The 15,297-nt window shown below is 40.3% G+C and overlaps 1 protein-coding gene across 1 annotated transcript in view; it reads right to left on the reverse strand.

Moving 5' to 3' along the window:
* Positions 1-1,555, reverse strand: part of CNTNAP5 (contactin associated protein family member 5) — a 773,827-nt gene extending 772,272 nt beyond the window's left edge. The window contains exon 1 of the mRNA XM_087853915.1: positions 1,189-1,555. Coding sequence (XP_087710041.1) covers positions 1,189-1,270 — 82 coding nt within the window. The 5' untranslated portion in view covers positions 1,271-1,555. The remainder of the gene's footprint in view (positions 1-1,188) is intronic.
* Between the last annotated feature and the right edge of the window lie 13,742 nt (positions 1,556-15,297).

A 15,297-nucleotide genomic window follows, 5' to 3' on the forward strand; every position in this document is an offset into this window, starting at 1 on the left:
CCATTTTCACTAAACAACATTCGTCTAATTGTCTTCCTTTGAGGTGCAACTCTGGGTTGAGTATCTCTTACTCAAGGTTCTCTTGAACCTAAGAGGGTGGAGAGTGAAGTAGGGCAACTCACAAGTACTAAGTAGTCTTCCTATCTTTCTCTAAGAGCGGTGTTATGTTCCAGTACAGTTAGGCATTTCTGAGGTTCCTGGCGGGGTTAGCAGACAGAGGAGCAAGCCCAGAAACTCAAGGAACCTTGATAAACCATCTTTGGAAACAACACAGATGGCTTAATTGCGTTCCTTCTCATTTAGGAGTTTCCAAGCTGGAAAAAACTTCCCTCTCTCTGCCTAGAGAGGCAGCTGAGCAATTGAGCTTGAACCTCTGATGGCTCTAGCGATTTATTCAACTTTGACGAACTGGGTTCTTTAAATACACAGTGCAGGTGGCGGATCCCCAGGTGTCCAGCCTTCCTGCCTATTAAATTAAATGCCCTGCACTTGCTGAGGTTAGAGCTTGGACGACAGAGCGTACACTTAGTGCATACTCATGTGTTCTTTGGCACAAAGATTTTGGGGGTGGAGTGTGCATCAAAGCTCTTCCTTCTGTAACAGGGGCAGCCATTGATCTTGTGGTTTGACTACATTGGGCCATGACTCTTAGGCCAAAACTCCCAATCCTATTAAAGCAATGCCTATTGGTTGCAAGATACCCCAACTGGAGCCTTCTGCCTAGGCGAGAGCTGAAAGCCATGTCTAGTGAGGTACTGGGTATGTTGCAAATCCCAGGCAGCTGCATTCAGAGATGAGCCACTGTCACCGAGTGCGGTGGCTGGTAGCATCTCTCTCTGGAAGCCCTCAGTGCATACAATCTGAACCCGGGGCCCTTCTCCAGAAACGCTCCGGCTGAGACCAGGCGGGCATAGAACGCGGACCTGGCATGAGGCTCAGGGAGGAGAACCTTCCTTTCTCCCCTGAACTTTGCGATTCGGGGAGAAGGGCAGGAAATTCAGCGGGGCTGGCTCATCCGAGCTCTGCTAACTTTTGGGATGGTTTGAGTGATAGAACCACACCAATCAGCATTTCCCCCCGTCTCCTCTGCTCAGAGCAGACAATTGAACATGCTTGGACAGTTGAGTGTCTCTCCCCAACGCTAGCGTTTCCCACCTCACCTACCCGCCCCCAGCTCCTGGTACTCACAATTTGTCGCTGTTAATCCTAAATGCCACAAGCCGGAGAACAGCAAAGTGAAAACGCTGGTCAGCCTTGGTACAGAATCCATTTCCCCCGAGTAAGCGGTCCCTCCCAATCGAATCCCAAATTCGCAGGCGCCAGCCGCGGCTTCTTCTTCTGTTCTCTCTCTCTCTCCCTCTCTCCTCGGCACCGCCTGACCCCCTCCCACCCCCCCTAAGAGAGGCACTCGCGGCTTCACTCCATCCCGTGTCCAGACGCTCCACCGAAAGCGTAGCGGGTTCTGCCTCTGAGCTGCGGCTGAAGCTACGGTCCCCGCAACTGCCGCTTGCTGTACTCGCCCTCCTCGCCCGCCTCTTCCTCCTCTCCCCCCTCCTTAAAGGTGCAAATCCAAACCCCGCTGCAACACCAGGCGCCGAGCCGGGCGGACTGCCACTGCACCTCGGCCGCCGGCGCTGAAATCCGCACCCGGGCCGGCCGCTCCTTATAGGCGAGCGGGGCGCGCGGCGCCGCCCCCGGCCAGGCCCGCCCCGCGCTCTCCTATAAGACCGGCCTGGGCGGGTCCTCTGCGCGCTTAGGAGCCCTCGCTCCAGGCCCCGCGCCGCTGCCGTGCGCTCCGGCTGCTTGGGGGCCGGGGTCCCTCTCCCGCGGGCGCGCCTCTCTCCCCCCACCCCGTCTCCACCCCTCCTCTGCCTCCCGCCCCGCCCCCGCTCGGGGGGCCGCTAAGATACACTGACATTTCAACCAGGTTTTCCAAGAACATTGCTGCCCATGGGATGCTGAAAGGAGTTGGAAGACAGAACGCATCAGCAAGAGCGAATTTCCCTTGGAAAGCTTGGCAAAGAGCTCACGAAATGCCTTTTTTTTTTTTTTTTTTTGAGTGAAGAGGGAAGACTTGAATTATTGAATGATGCGAGATTTTTTCCCCGGTGTTTGTTTCCTGCTGTGGAAAGCCGACGGGTATTAATGATATTGGGATTTCTCATTTAAATGTTTAACGTTACATCCGCGTCCCTGTTCTTCGACCCGCGCCCGGCTCCAGTCGCTCGCACTTTCAGGGCGACCACATCCACGCCTCCCTCCTCGCTGTTGGCACATAGATTGGGGCGAGTACTGCAAGGTGTTAAGGGCTTTAGGTTCCCGAGAGAGGGAAAGACAAATTAGGTCTCTCAATGACAAATGATGCGAGTCAGGGTAGGGGTCCTGGTTGGCTCCTAACATTGGAGATCTGAGCCAGCCTTCCCCCCTCCCCCTCCCCCTCTCCCTTACATGGAGGGATTTAAATTTAAAATGGGTAAAGAGTAGTTCTGGTTTCTTCCTAGAAGCTTCCTATTGGAAACTCTGGTTCTGTCTTTGGCTTCTAGTTTACATCTGGGGACTCTCCTGCTTTACCATAAATCAATTTATTTTGTTTTTATTGGAAGCTGTCAGAGAGCTGTCAAACCGTAACAAAATGAGAGACCTTAATGATTTCTCCTATGTGAAGCTAACAATCAAGTTAGGGGTAGAGTCACTTCAGAGGAAGTTAATGTCTCCTCTTCCCTCCCCACTACCCCCCCCCCCAGCAGCAGCGCCCAGGCGGACTTATTTCACACTATAGATGCCTGAACAACCTTTGGTCTTCAGCTATCAGATGAACGGGCAATAGCAGACTGAGTTGGGTTTCTTGACGCTTCTGCGTGAATTCTGAGGTTAACTTCGTGGTTTTGGTTAGAGCTGGACTCACTGCATCGAAATAAGGAAAGGTAGTTGAATGACAATTGGATTTGTGACACTATTCTTTTATTAGAGATAAAAAGATTTCTGAGGGGCTTTTCTCCTGTAACTTACAATAGACCCTCTTGTCTGTAAGCTTTTTTTTTTTAGATTTTATTTATTTATTTATTTATTTATTTATTTATTTATTTATTTATTTATTCGAGAGAGCGCCGGCAGGGGGTGGAGGTGGGCAGAGGGGGGAGAGGGGCAGAGAGGAAGAGGAAGTGAGAGAAGCAGACTCCCTGGTGAGCAGGGAGGTGGGGCTCAATTCCAAGGCCCAGGGATCATGACCTGAGCCAAAGACAACCAACTAAGCCACCCCAGCGCACCTTGTCTATAAGGTTCTAACTGAAAATAATTAGTTAGCTACTAGATTCTTGGGCAACCAGAAGACTTCTGCAGCATAGGCTTTTCCTGTGGGAGGAAGGCCATCCCCAGGAGATGGTGAATCACAACACATGAAAGGTGAGGTGATCCAAAAAGCTCCCTGGGGTTGGCAGGGGTCTGAGTAAGGAGGGGGCCTGGTGTTCAAAGTCAAGCCGATCAGGCCTGCCTCTCCTTCTACTGAGAGCCCCCGGCGGCTGCCACCCATCTGTGGCCTTTGAGCATTTCAGTTTAGTTTGATCAGGTTAGTTTAATGACACTAGAGAGTCTAGAAAAAATATGCACCACTATCCAGCTTTCTATGTTCTTTAACACTTAGATGTGTTTTAGAAGAAATAAAATAGTACAAATATAATTTAAGTTGCTTTTGCATTCTTGCCTGATCCCATTTATCTCCTACCATACCTAGAAGTAAACACTTTCTTTTTCATTCTTATACATCATGTTTTTATACATTTACCACACATATTTACATCCCTAAACAATATATGGTATCACTTTGGTTGTCTTTAATCAATATATAAATGGTATCATACTGTTTCATTTTGCACCTGGAGTTTACTCAACATTATACTTTTTGAATTTATGCATTTGGATACATGTAGCGCTAATTCTTTCATTTTAATTGCTGTGTTATAGTTCATTTTATAAATATGCCACAATTTATTCATTAATTCTACTGCTTATGAATCTACAGACTGTTTCCAGGTTGTTGGTTTTTTTTTTTTTTCTTTTCCTTTCTTCTTTTTTTGGGGGTGTGGGGAGGCAGAAGGAGAGAGAGAATCTTAAGCAGGCCTCAGGCCCCGTACGGAGCCCAATGCAGGGCTGGAGCTCACAACCCTGAGATCATCACCTGACCCCAAATCAAGAGTCACCCAGACACCCCTCCAGAGTTGTTTTCTTTTTTCCCCCCTCAACATAAACTGTACACTCTTGTACCTGTCCCTTAGTATTTCTCAAATATGTACTTAGGAGTAGAATTTCTGGGTCATAAGAAATGCTTATCCTCAGCTTTAGTAGGTCTCTCCAGTTGCTCTATAAAATGATGTTAGCAGTTTGCACCCCTCCCCCACTGGCAGTGTGTGAGAGTCCCCTTAGCTCCGTAACCTCGCCAAAACTTTAAGACCTCTCTTTTTACAGATGGGAAAATGATACCCAGGGAATACAAATCTTTGTCCACTGAGTTTAATGCTCCACGACATCACCTATCTTCTGCACCAACCCAAGAATATTTAAATAAATAAAATATATTTTTTTAATTATGGAAGATGTGGGCTTCATTTCCTGTCACAATGACTTTAAATTGAATCTATGTCAATAAAATGTGCTTGAGATATATATTAAAAGACAACCAGGGAAATTGTTATGTGAAGCTCCCAAACTGTGAATAATCTTCTGGTTATTAGTAAGTACTAGAACTCTGCATTTAGATGCCCATATGCAAACCTAGTGTATACTACATAAATTGCACCTAATTTAAAGTCCTATTTACAGTTGTAGCTTTTTTCTCTCTCTCTCAAATACACCTGTTCTCAGAGCAACTTTGAGCCTTAAACAGCAGACATTTGTCTAAGATTTGTTAACATTTCAGTAAGAATACTGCAGCTCTGAATGGTGCGAGGGGTAAACAGCTGTTCCTCTTAGACAATAGTGTAAACAATGCCATCTTCTGGGGGCATTTTGCCAACAAGTTTTTATTAGCTGTAGAATATTAATCACTGTTAAAACTGTTCTCAGCCAGATTGATATTTACCTTTTGAAATTCTTCTGTAAACCTTTTAGTCTGATAAATCCACCTTTCACATGCTGGAATAGAAGCTGAATTTTCTCCCCATTTCCCCCATGTTGCTTTATATAGAAGAAGAACTCATACTTGCAGAGTGCCTTGCTTTGAAGAAGCTTAAAAATTATGCATAGATAGAGCAGATTGATTGCTAACAGGAAATGGGGGAAAACAGATAATTGAAATCCTCAAATGCCTGCATTTTAGAATGATAAATCTGAACATCTTCTCAAGAGAAACTTCTGTCCAAAATCCTAAAAAAGGAATGAAGTGGACAGGATTCGGTGTTCATGTCCCTTTAATTTTCCCTCGGGCCCTTTTATTTCTTTCCCTTTAATAGAGCAGAAGGGAAAGAATCATTCATCAACTGGCACCTTAGCCTTGGAATATTCAACAAGTGGTTTGCCTCATTGATTTCATAATCCTCTGTGAGGTATGTAGCAGGTATGTTTGGTCATCTGCATTTTACGGATGGGATCCTAAGAGGTGACAGATATTGACATGTTAAGTATCATACAGAATTAATGGCCCCAGCCCATATCGCACTTTAAAATGAAAACCCCTCATCTCTTTTCCTTTATCTTTAGAGAGCTAATAGGTCAAATTCACTGTGACATATGGGTACCTGTCACATATAGGGGAAGAGTCGGCATTGGTTACAAGAGGCTACTATGTTGTATCAGTACTTTTGGATTATTTCAAGTTCACATATTTATGGTTTGTTGTAAAGTTGGAAGGATGATTTCTGCTGCCATTCATATCTTTAAAATAGAGTTTTTAAAAGTAATGATGTGGCAAAAAGTTAATTTAATATTTTTCCTTTCACCCTTATTTATTTTTTATTTTTTATTTCTTTTTTATTTTTTTTTTAAGATTTTATTTATTTATTCAACAGAGATAGAGACAGCCAGCGAGAGAGGGAACACAAGCAGTGGGAGTGGGAGAGGAAGAAGCAGGCTCATAGCGGAGGAGCCTGATGTGGGGCTCGATCCCATAACGCCGGGATCACGCCCTGAGCTGAAGGCAGACGCTTAACCGCTGTGCCACCCAGGTGCCCCCCCTTATTTCTTTTTTGAAAAAATGTTTTCTTTCTTTTTTCTTTTCTTTTTTTTTTTTTTTTTTCTTTTTTCCTATTCAGAGCTTGGGGCCAGTAACATGCTACACCTGTAGGGTGTAGGAAATAGGAAAAATGTTCCTGCTCTCGTGGAGCTAAAAATGATTTGGGAAAGTAGGATATAAACACATTAAAAAGTTAAGGTAACAATACAAGTTAGCATGTGATTAAGTGCCAAATGGCTCAGATAATAAGTGCGATAGGAGTTTTTAAGTTGACAAGATAGTTTCCTCTGGGAAGGAAAACTTGTGGTTGGCATAATGAAGTAGTTGTCTCTTTGGGCGTAAAGGGATTTGAGTCACCCTGGGCCATGAAGATTGTTATTCAAGTCAGGTTAGGTCAGGTATCTTTGCCTCACAGGAAGTCACATTTTAGGGTGCAGAATTGCAGGCAAAATTCTACTTTTACAGGACCGGCTTTTCTATTCAGGCAAATGAACCTCAGCCAAAGGTTGAGTATATTTCACTTGAGCCTCTCCCCACTATTTTTCTCTCCTTGTGCCACCTCAGTCTTGTCACCACCATACTCGCCCTTGACATCAAAACTAGTCAACTTCTAACATCAGTCTTCCACAAATAGATGAACCCTTTACGTACCTTTACCTGAAATGCATGTTTCTCAGCTGGTATATGTCGTGCTGTTTACACATATTACTCTTCCTTCCTTCCTTCTATGGACTCCTTCTTCCCAAATGGCTAATTTTCATTGACCATTCCACTCCAAATTCAGGTACCACGTCTCTCTTGAAGTCTTGGGTGATTACTGTGCAATGTTTCTGTTCACGTAGGTTTTCCTAACTCTGAGTAGTTTCGCAGGAGTAATTTATCAATGAACATTCAATTCTGAGTCTTCAGCATACATGTAGGCTTTCAAAAAATATTTGATGAATGAATAATGTTAGATTTAAAAAAGGCCTTGTCAAATTTTTAAAAGGCTATGTCCAACCCCTACCCTCACTCCTATTCACCCATTGCACCAGAATTCAGAGGCTCCTTTGAGGGCAGTTACTCTTATTTACCTTGTAAATCAAGGTGTCGATTACATGGAAAATCAATAGGTATGGAGTTTAGGTTAATAACTTTATAGTTCACCTAGACATATATTCCTCAAATACTTGGATTTATTTTGGGGAGAGGAATTCACCCTCTAAAGTATTTATGTAATTATATTTGTGCAATCCCCACCATGCCACATCCAGAAACATATGTCAGGAAAAGGATCTCTCGTCTTCACTTATTTCTGGCTCTTTCTGAGGGGAGTCCTCCTTACGATCACTGAGAAGTCATTTGTGATATCTATCATGTTTCAGGACAAACCTGTTTGGAGTTTAATGGAAAGTGTTCTGAGCTTAGAATCAGAAACCCTGAGCATTAGCCTTGACTTTGCAGCTTACCAGGTACAAGACCTTGAGTAAATAATTTGGTCTTTTGAGATTCAGCTTCCACATCTGTAAAGTGTGATAATTTCTGGCTTAAGTATTTTGGCATAGTGAATAGAATCATACATGTAAAAGCATTTTTGTTATATAGGCACAAGTTATAAATATCATGCCCTAGTCCAAAGAAGACAATTTATTCAGCCTCTAATACTGGATTTCTTATGCATTTTATTTGCTAGTTCATCCCTGGAGTAAAAATACATGTAACTATCTAAAAACGTTACCTGTTCCATGGGAAATATACATAATTCATTACTTACAGGCATCACAATAATTCAATTAACTAACATTAATTTATTGAGCAACGCTAATGTGCCTAGGCATGTATTGTTTCCTTTTGGTTAAATAGGTGCCATAGAAAGAGTTGGCCTAGACCTGTCTTCAAGGTTCTTACACTCCTCTCAATCTCTAGATAGGGCCATAATGTATGGAAATGTAAGTAATGGATGCTTATGGAGAGAAAATACTAACTCTATGGTTCTCAAGTCCATTGAAGTGACAGACATTATTGGTTTCTTGACCAACAACAATTTGCAACTTCCTCCTTATTTGTAAAACAGGCTGTCGAAGGAATCTTGATTTGACTAAGCCTTACAAGTACATTTCCCTTTGAGAGTGATTATCTGATGCTTGTCTTGTGGCCCAGTTTTTGACCAATAACATTTAAGTGAAAGGAGAGGTTTTCTTCTCAGAAAAGGGAGAGGAGCATGAATAAAAATCCTGTTGTCCCTGCAGCTTTCCCCACAGCATGGTCAATACCTCACGAAGGCATAAGGTTTGTAACTCCAGTAGCCAGCTTGGGAATATAAGGGAATGGCCAGGACAATGACATGGCCAAAAACAGAGACATGTCATGGGTATTAATGACAATATTGAGTTACTTCTATTCTGGAACAATAAATGTCTGTATTGTTTAAGCACTGCTAGTTAGGTTCTCTAAAGGAAAACAGAACATGTATTAAGTATCAACCTGCAGTAGGCATTGTGACTTTGTTTTCTCTTTTTAGAATTCATGACAAAATTCTGAGGGAAGTATCATTAGCTACATTTAGCAGATCAGGATACTTAGGCTCATGAAAATTAAGTAACATTGTCCAAAGCACAAAGCTATTAAGAAGAAATGCAGAGGTTCTGTTTCCAGAGTTTTGGTTTATCATGCCATCGCTAGTGCCACAGATGCTTAGAAATGAAATACATCTATTAATCGTGTGTGTGTGTGTGTGTGTGTGTGTGTATTTAACTTGCTCATTTGATCTCCAATATGACTGACACTTTGATTTCTACTATAAAAAAATTATTTGGGGTACTGCTGCCCTGCTTCTGTCTCTAAAGCCAACTTGCTATTACTAACTTGGTTAAAGAAAAGTAATGAAGAGCAGTGGTAATCTGTTCAGTTCCAACTACTCACCTGATCTTTGAGTAAGTCAGGCTGACATCTGAACATAAGATCTGTGGTAAGCACTACTATGAAAACTTCTACAAAATTTTAACATTTTCTAAAGGTATATTTTTCAGGAAATAAATTATTTGGAAGGTGAAAGAGCTGATTTCAAAGGATTATTTCATTATGTAACCTAATCCCTAGCATTTATGTCCTTTTGTCCCTTGTGCATTTGAATCAGCATAGAAAATACAGTGAAAACATCTATAATTTGCTTTTTATTGGCATTTCTAATAAGGTGGAATGAATGTTAGCCTGGAGCCAGCAGGGGGTGTGTTGACTAGTGGGAAGAAAAAGACCTGGAGCAGATTTGAAGCAGCAGCGTGGGAAACTTTGTAGATTGCTGAATTATTGTTCATTTGGGGGAAGGTGGAGAGAGGATGCTAAAGAGGGTAATGCAACAAAACCAAATCTGTTGATGACTTACTTTAAATTTTTCCTTACAACTCTGATATTATGTCCATTAAGAAATCATGCATGACCAAGAATAATAAAAGTTTATGATCAGACATATTGAATAAAATCCATTATCTTAATTATTTTTATTAAAAATAAATATGCCACCTCTCTCTTTCAATGAAAAACTTAGAGTTTTTTAATCACTCAAAGCGGCACAATCTAGAAAAAAATATTTTCAATGTTCCATATATGTGTAGTGAAATAGACTTTTTGACTATATATTTTTTCTGCATAGGCCCATTTTTATTTTCTGTATATGTCACGTCAATCACTATCTACTAAGTGTCTCCTCTGTTCTTGCCCTGTTTGAGAAACTTCACTTACTAGCCTAATTAGGGACAATCTGCAGTTTTAAGGAAATTGTGGCATAGTTCTGAAAATGAGTGCCTTCAAATTGCAGGGAAACTCACTATATGGTAAATACAATTTTTCTTTTGTTTTAGCATAAAAGAAACTCTCTTTTAAAGGTCAAAATAATATGTACATATTACTTAAGACATTTTCCAGCCAAAATTGTTAAAATAGGGATGTTTGCAGTAAGAATCAGTTATGTGAATTCATTTAAGTGGAACGTGTCTTGATTCAAATCACGTAACATCTCTATCTGGGATCCTATTATAAATCTACCCATGTATAATTAGATGATGGGGTTATATAGATAGTAACCGCTCAAAAGCTTTATACAATCTAAGAAAGATGGTTAGTATACAAGCAAAAAAAAAAAAAAAAAGATAGAGACAAGGAATTGGGGAACCTTAGCCCATAAAATAGATCCGGCCTTTTGTTTGTGTTTGAATAGTACACAAGTTATGAACGTTTTTTTTTACATTTTTTTAATGGCTGAAAAGAATCAAAGAGTAGTGTATCATGACACTTTCAAATTACATGAAATGCAAAGTTCAGTGTCTACAAAGAAGTTTCAGTCTATAAATAAATTTCAGTGTCTACAAATAATTTTTTCCCTTCCTTCCTTCCTTCCTTCCTTCCTTCCTTCCTTCCTTCCTTCCTTCCTTCCTTCCTTCTCTCTCTCTCTTTTTTTTTAATACAACCATGGTAACTTGTTTACATGTTATCTATGGTTGCCTTTGCATTACGGTTGCAGAGTTGAGAAGTTCCACAGAAATTATATGACCTGCAAATCCTAAATTACTTACTAGATGACTCTACTGACCCCTGGTAGAGTCTACTAGGTGCAACACCGGAGCAGAATACAAGGTACAGAACTACTATACAATGGAGGACATGATACAGTTCATCCATTCAGAGTTTTTTTCTTTTTTATCTTTGATATATCAGATACCATGGGATAAGCTGACTAACAAAATAATCACTGAAGTCTTGGAAAATCTAGGCTGGATATGTAGATTTATTGGTGCTAATTAGATTGGGTTAAAAATATTTCTGTTAAATGTGCTGAGTTTGGATCTTCACATTATTTCACTTCCTTAAAAAATATAAAATGCATTCGTTCTCATTCTTTTAATCTTTGGAGATTATTGAGCAATTTTTTAAAAAAGATATTTATTTATTTATTTATTCGACAGAGAGAGAGAGACAGCCAGCGAGAGAGGGAACACAAGCAGGGGGAGTGGGAGAGGAAGAAGCAGGCTCCTAGGGGAGAAGCCTGATGCGGGGCTCACGGGGATCCCATAATGCCGGTATCACTCCCTGAGCCGAAGGCAGACACTTAATGACTGAGCCACCCAGGTGCCCCTATTGAGCAATTTTGATTGTCTTCCAAAAAAAACCTTCTGTTGCTTATTGACTGCATGTTTTCATGCATGCTTACATGTTGGTATTTATTGTGGCATACTTTCAAAGTTATATAATGGCAAAAGACTCCTATTATATACATTTTACTTTAAGCATTTTTAAAAATTTTACCCACTTACTTAATAATATATGCTCTCTGCCTCTCTTCCCCTTCTTTCTATGGCCATAAACTTCTACAGTTCCTCTAATTTTCTGACTCATCCAACACCTGGATTAACATAAGGAAAGGTCCAGAAAGTAGCAGGCATAGAATAGCAGTGAAAGCTCATGAATACTCATGGTTTAATACACAGACAGTTCCTGCCTTAAGTTGGTTCAATTTATAATTTTTTTTGACTTTATGTTGGTCTGAAAGTGATACATATTCAGTAGAAATGGTACTTCAAATTTCGAATTTGGATCTTTTCCTGGGCTAGTGATAATGTGGTAACAATCCTCTCTCATGACACTAGGCAGCAACAGTGAAGCACGGAGCCCTGTCAGCAAAGCTATCATGAGGGTAAACAACTGATACATTCTGTACATACACAACCATTCTGCTTTTCACTTTCAGCATAGTATTCAATAAACTACATGAGATATTCAACTTTGTATATTATACTTTGTTATAAAGTAGCCTCTGTGTTAGAAGATTTCGCCCAACTGTAGGCAAATGTAAGTGTTCTGAGCATGCTTAAGGTAGGCTGGGCTAAGCTATGGTGTACGTTAGGTGTGTTATAGGCATTTTTGACTTATGATATTTTCAGCTTATCACGGGTTTGTCGGGACAGAACCCCACCACAAGTCAAGGGAGATCTGCATTCTGTCCCTGTCTGACAGCTAATTACAATTGCATTACTTGTCAAGGAGAACAAATCCCACACACTAGGAGCTCACACCTGGAAGGGGGCTTGACCTCTCTTGAGGCCAGGGAGTTTCCTAGGGAAAATAACTTGTCAGGTGAGCTGAGGGAGATGGGAGGGGGAGGGTGTGTTGAAGGAACTCGAGTGGAGGGAGCAGAATGGCTAGGAGGAAGACAGCCGGAACAACCAGCAGCTAGCTTCCAAATGGAAAAGTGATTTCACTGAGAGTCAGCTCATGGAAAGGTTGTTATGGGTTTGGCATCTGTTGTGGGAGATAGTAAAGGTATTGTAGGGACTTTTAATTATTTTTTTAAAGGAAGGAAGTGACTCATGGTTTCATATTTTGTAGTTCTTTGGCTCTAGATGTCAGTCAGGTCATTTCTCAGAGATACATTTGTAGTTACAAGGAGATAATGTACACTCCTCCTTTCAACATTTGTTTTCACTTTAGATATCTCTGATGATGTAGGAAAGACGTTAGGGTTCGAAGCTGATGACCAAGAAAGAATTCTTGAGATGTCTTTGGTGCAAAAAGGTGGTTTTATTAACGCATGGGGACAGGACTTGTGGGCAAAAAGAGCTTCACCAGGGTCATGCAGAGTGGCCCATTATATACTTTAAGTTGGGAGGGGGTTAGGGATAATATAAGCCTCTAAGGAATTGGGGTTTCCAGGGCCTTGAGGGGGCTAGATGTTGTTGGAAAAATGTCATTTATCCGTCTAATAAAACCTTAACTATGAGACCCTTCAGATATTTATCGGTGGACCATATGCTTGGAGGGTGAATGTCAACACGTATCTTGGGGGTTTAGAGATAAAGGATTATTTCTGAAGGAATTTTTATATATTAAAGCAGACTTACAGGATGGGGTGGGGGTCTGGCTAAGTGGGCCTTTTGCCCTTAGCAAGGTGTCCACATCAAGGCAGTTGAGTCCCTAGAGGAACGTCACTCTGTCTGTTTCAAGGACTTGTCAGTGGGCTGTAGGTAGTAAGGAAATTTAATAATTTTTCTTCTGCCTTTGTTTCCCACATCATCTAACATCTTGCTCAAAGAAATAACAGCTTATGGATTTGGGATTTGGTGTCCAGAGTGTTAGTCATATGTTAAGTTTTCATCTCACTTTAGACATATGATAGAGGACAAATTATTTAAATTCTTTTTAACTGTAAAACAGAATGGTGCCAAATGACAAGGTGGTTGTGACACTTTACAAATGAAATACAGTGCTTAGTGCTGGAAGTCCTCATGAAATGATTGTTGTTAGTCACAATTTGGTGCTGTTAAATATGTTGATTTAACTTCCAGCAAGTCCTCTTTGGGACTCTTCAATGTCTTTCACATAGCAAAGCTTCATAGGGGTAACAATATCGTAGTTTTCAACAATAGTCATATTCCCCTGGGGAAACAAGACTGTAGAATGTGGCTAACACAAATTTTCTGTTTTTGGCATGTATCTGACAATTTGTTTCTGGTGGACAATGACTTATTTCTGAAGAATTAATAGCAAGTTTCAGAATCTAAATGATGATACCTCAACCTTGAAAATAATTTGTTTTTAATACAGCCAGAATGAGTTGGCATAATAAAGTCTGTCTTAAAAATTTATAATGGGAAAAAGACAGATGGAAAGCAATTTATTTAGAGAGGATTTTTTATTTTTTTAAAAAGAGGACTTTAGAGTAAAAGCAAAAAGTTGTAGCTCAGTGATTTTGGTTAAAATGATTAGAGATTGGGGAAGATTAGGTTTATAGATGCTGAAGATGAAAAGTTTGGTGCTGAATATACTAGACAAATACTTCTCAAGGAAATTCCATTGCTCAGAATGTACTGACTATCTCCACTTCTTAATGTACAACTCTTTCTTCTTGGTATGATGTTATTTCCTGGTTTAGAAAAGAGTCATCCTACTCAAGAAAGCATTTTGTCCATAACTGTATTGAGAATGGAGAAACTTTAGTTGGTTTCTCAGGAATGTTCTTAACTATATTCTTAGAATTCTATATAAAATGGTATTACCATCTTTTTCCTCTTATTTGTCAGAAAATCTGATTAATGGGTTTCAAAACCCACATCTTGGTTTTCTAGCAATTTTTCTTTGGATGAAAATGAGAACTTGATTCAGCATGAGTCTATGAATTGCTAGTGTGCAACTTTAGATTTATAGGATTGGATAGAATTCAATCAGATTTTGGGGAAAAGGTGTGTATGAATAAAGTATATATACAATTTAATTTTGATCAAGCTTTTCATAAGGGGGACTTTAATTATTTCAGCTCACCATCTTTGAACTATTTGCATAACTCTGTAATGGCATTTGCTCTGCTATTAAACAGAAAATAAAGCCAGCCCAGACCAAATGTGTTAGAGTGAAACAGGGGAAGATGATAGCATCACTTAATAATGTGTTGTAACTAAGAAGGAAATTAAAGACTTTGGTAACTTTGGTTTAATTTATGAAAGATCAAATTTCCCTACTTAGACTGATTTAGGAATGCAGGCTATTTGCTTCTATTATCAAGACTTTGAATCATGGCTTGAAATTATACCCATTTCTGCTTACGTGGGTTAATTCTTCACAGCAGATCATTGGGGACATTGATCAAAAAATGACACATATTTTCTTTTTGGGTAATTTCCATAGACATGTTTGATGTTCTTGATGTGTCATCAGAGCCCTGAGGACTCGATAAGTAATGTAGTTCTAGACCTTTTTTAGTCTGTGATAGGAGGAGTCAAACAATTTAGAGTTCATACATTCAACAAACATATTGAACACCCTCCAGGTGCCAGGTCAACATGAGAGTTGCACTAGCTATAGGATAAATAATCCATGTTCTCTGCTCCCAAAATGCTCCCACAGGTGGATGGTAAGGTAGACATCATAACCACTAAATATATACCAATGATGAATGTATCAGGAAAAGCTAGAGCGGGAAGAAATGGACTCCGCTTTCCTGAAACTCACCAAGACAGATTTTTTTTTTTTAAATCCAGAGCCAATTAACAAAAGTTCATCTGTTGTGGAGGCAAAGGAGGGAATTTCAGAAGAAAGCAAGAATCCAAAGTTATGAGTCTGTGTGCCATGTGCTGGGGAAAATTTGAACCTTTCTAGTAAGCTAAAATAAA

This window comes from Ursus americanus, chromosome 1, assembly GCF_024610735.1.
Source record: "Ursus americanus isolate L20-20 chromosome 1, mUrsAme1.1.p, whole genome shotgun sequence".
NCBI lineage: Eukaryota > Metazoa > Chordata > Mammalia > Carnivora > Ursidae > Ursus > Ursus americanus.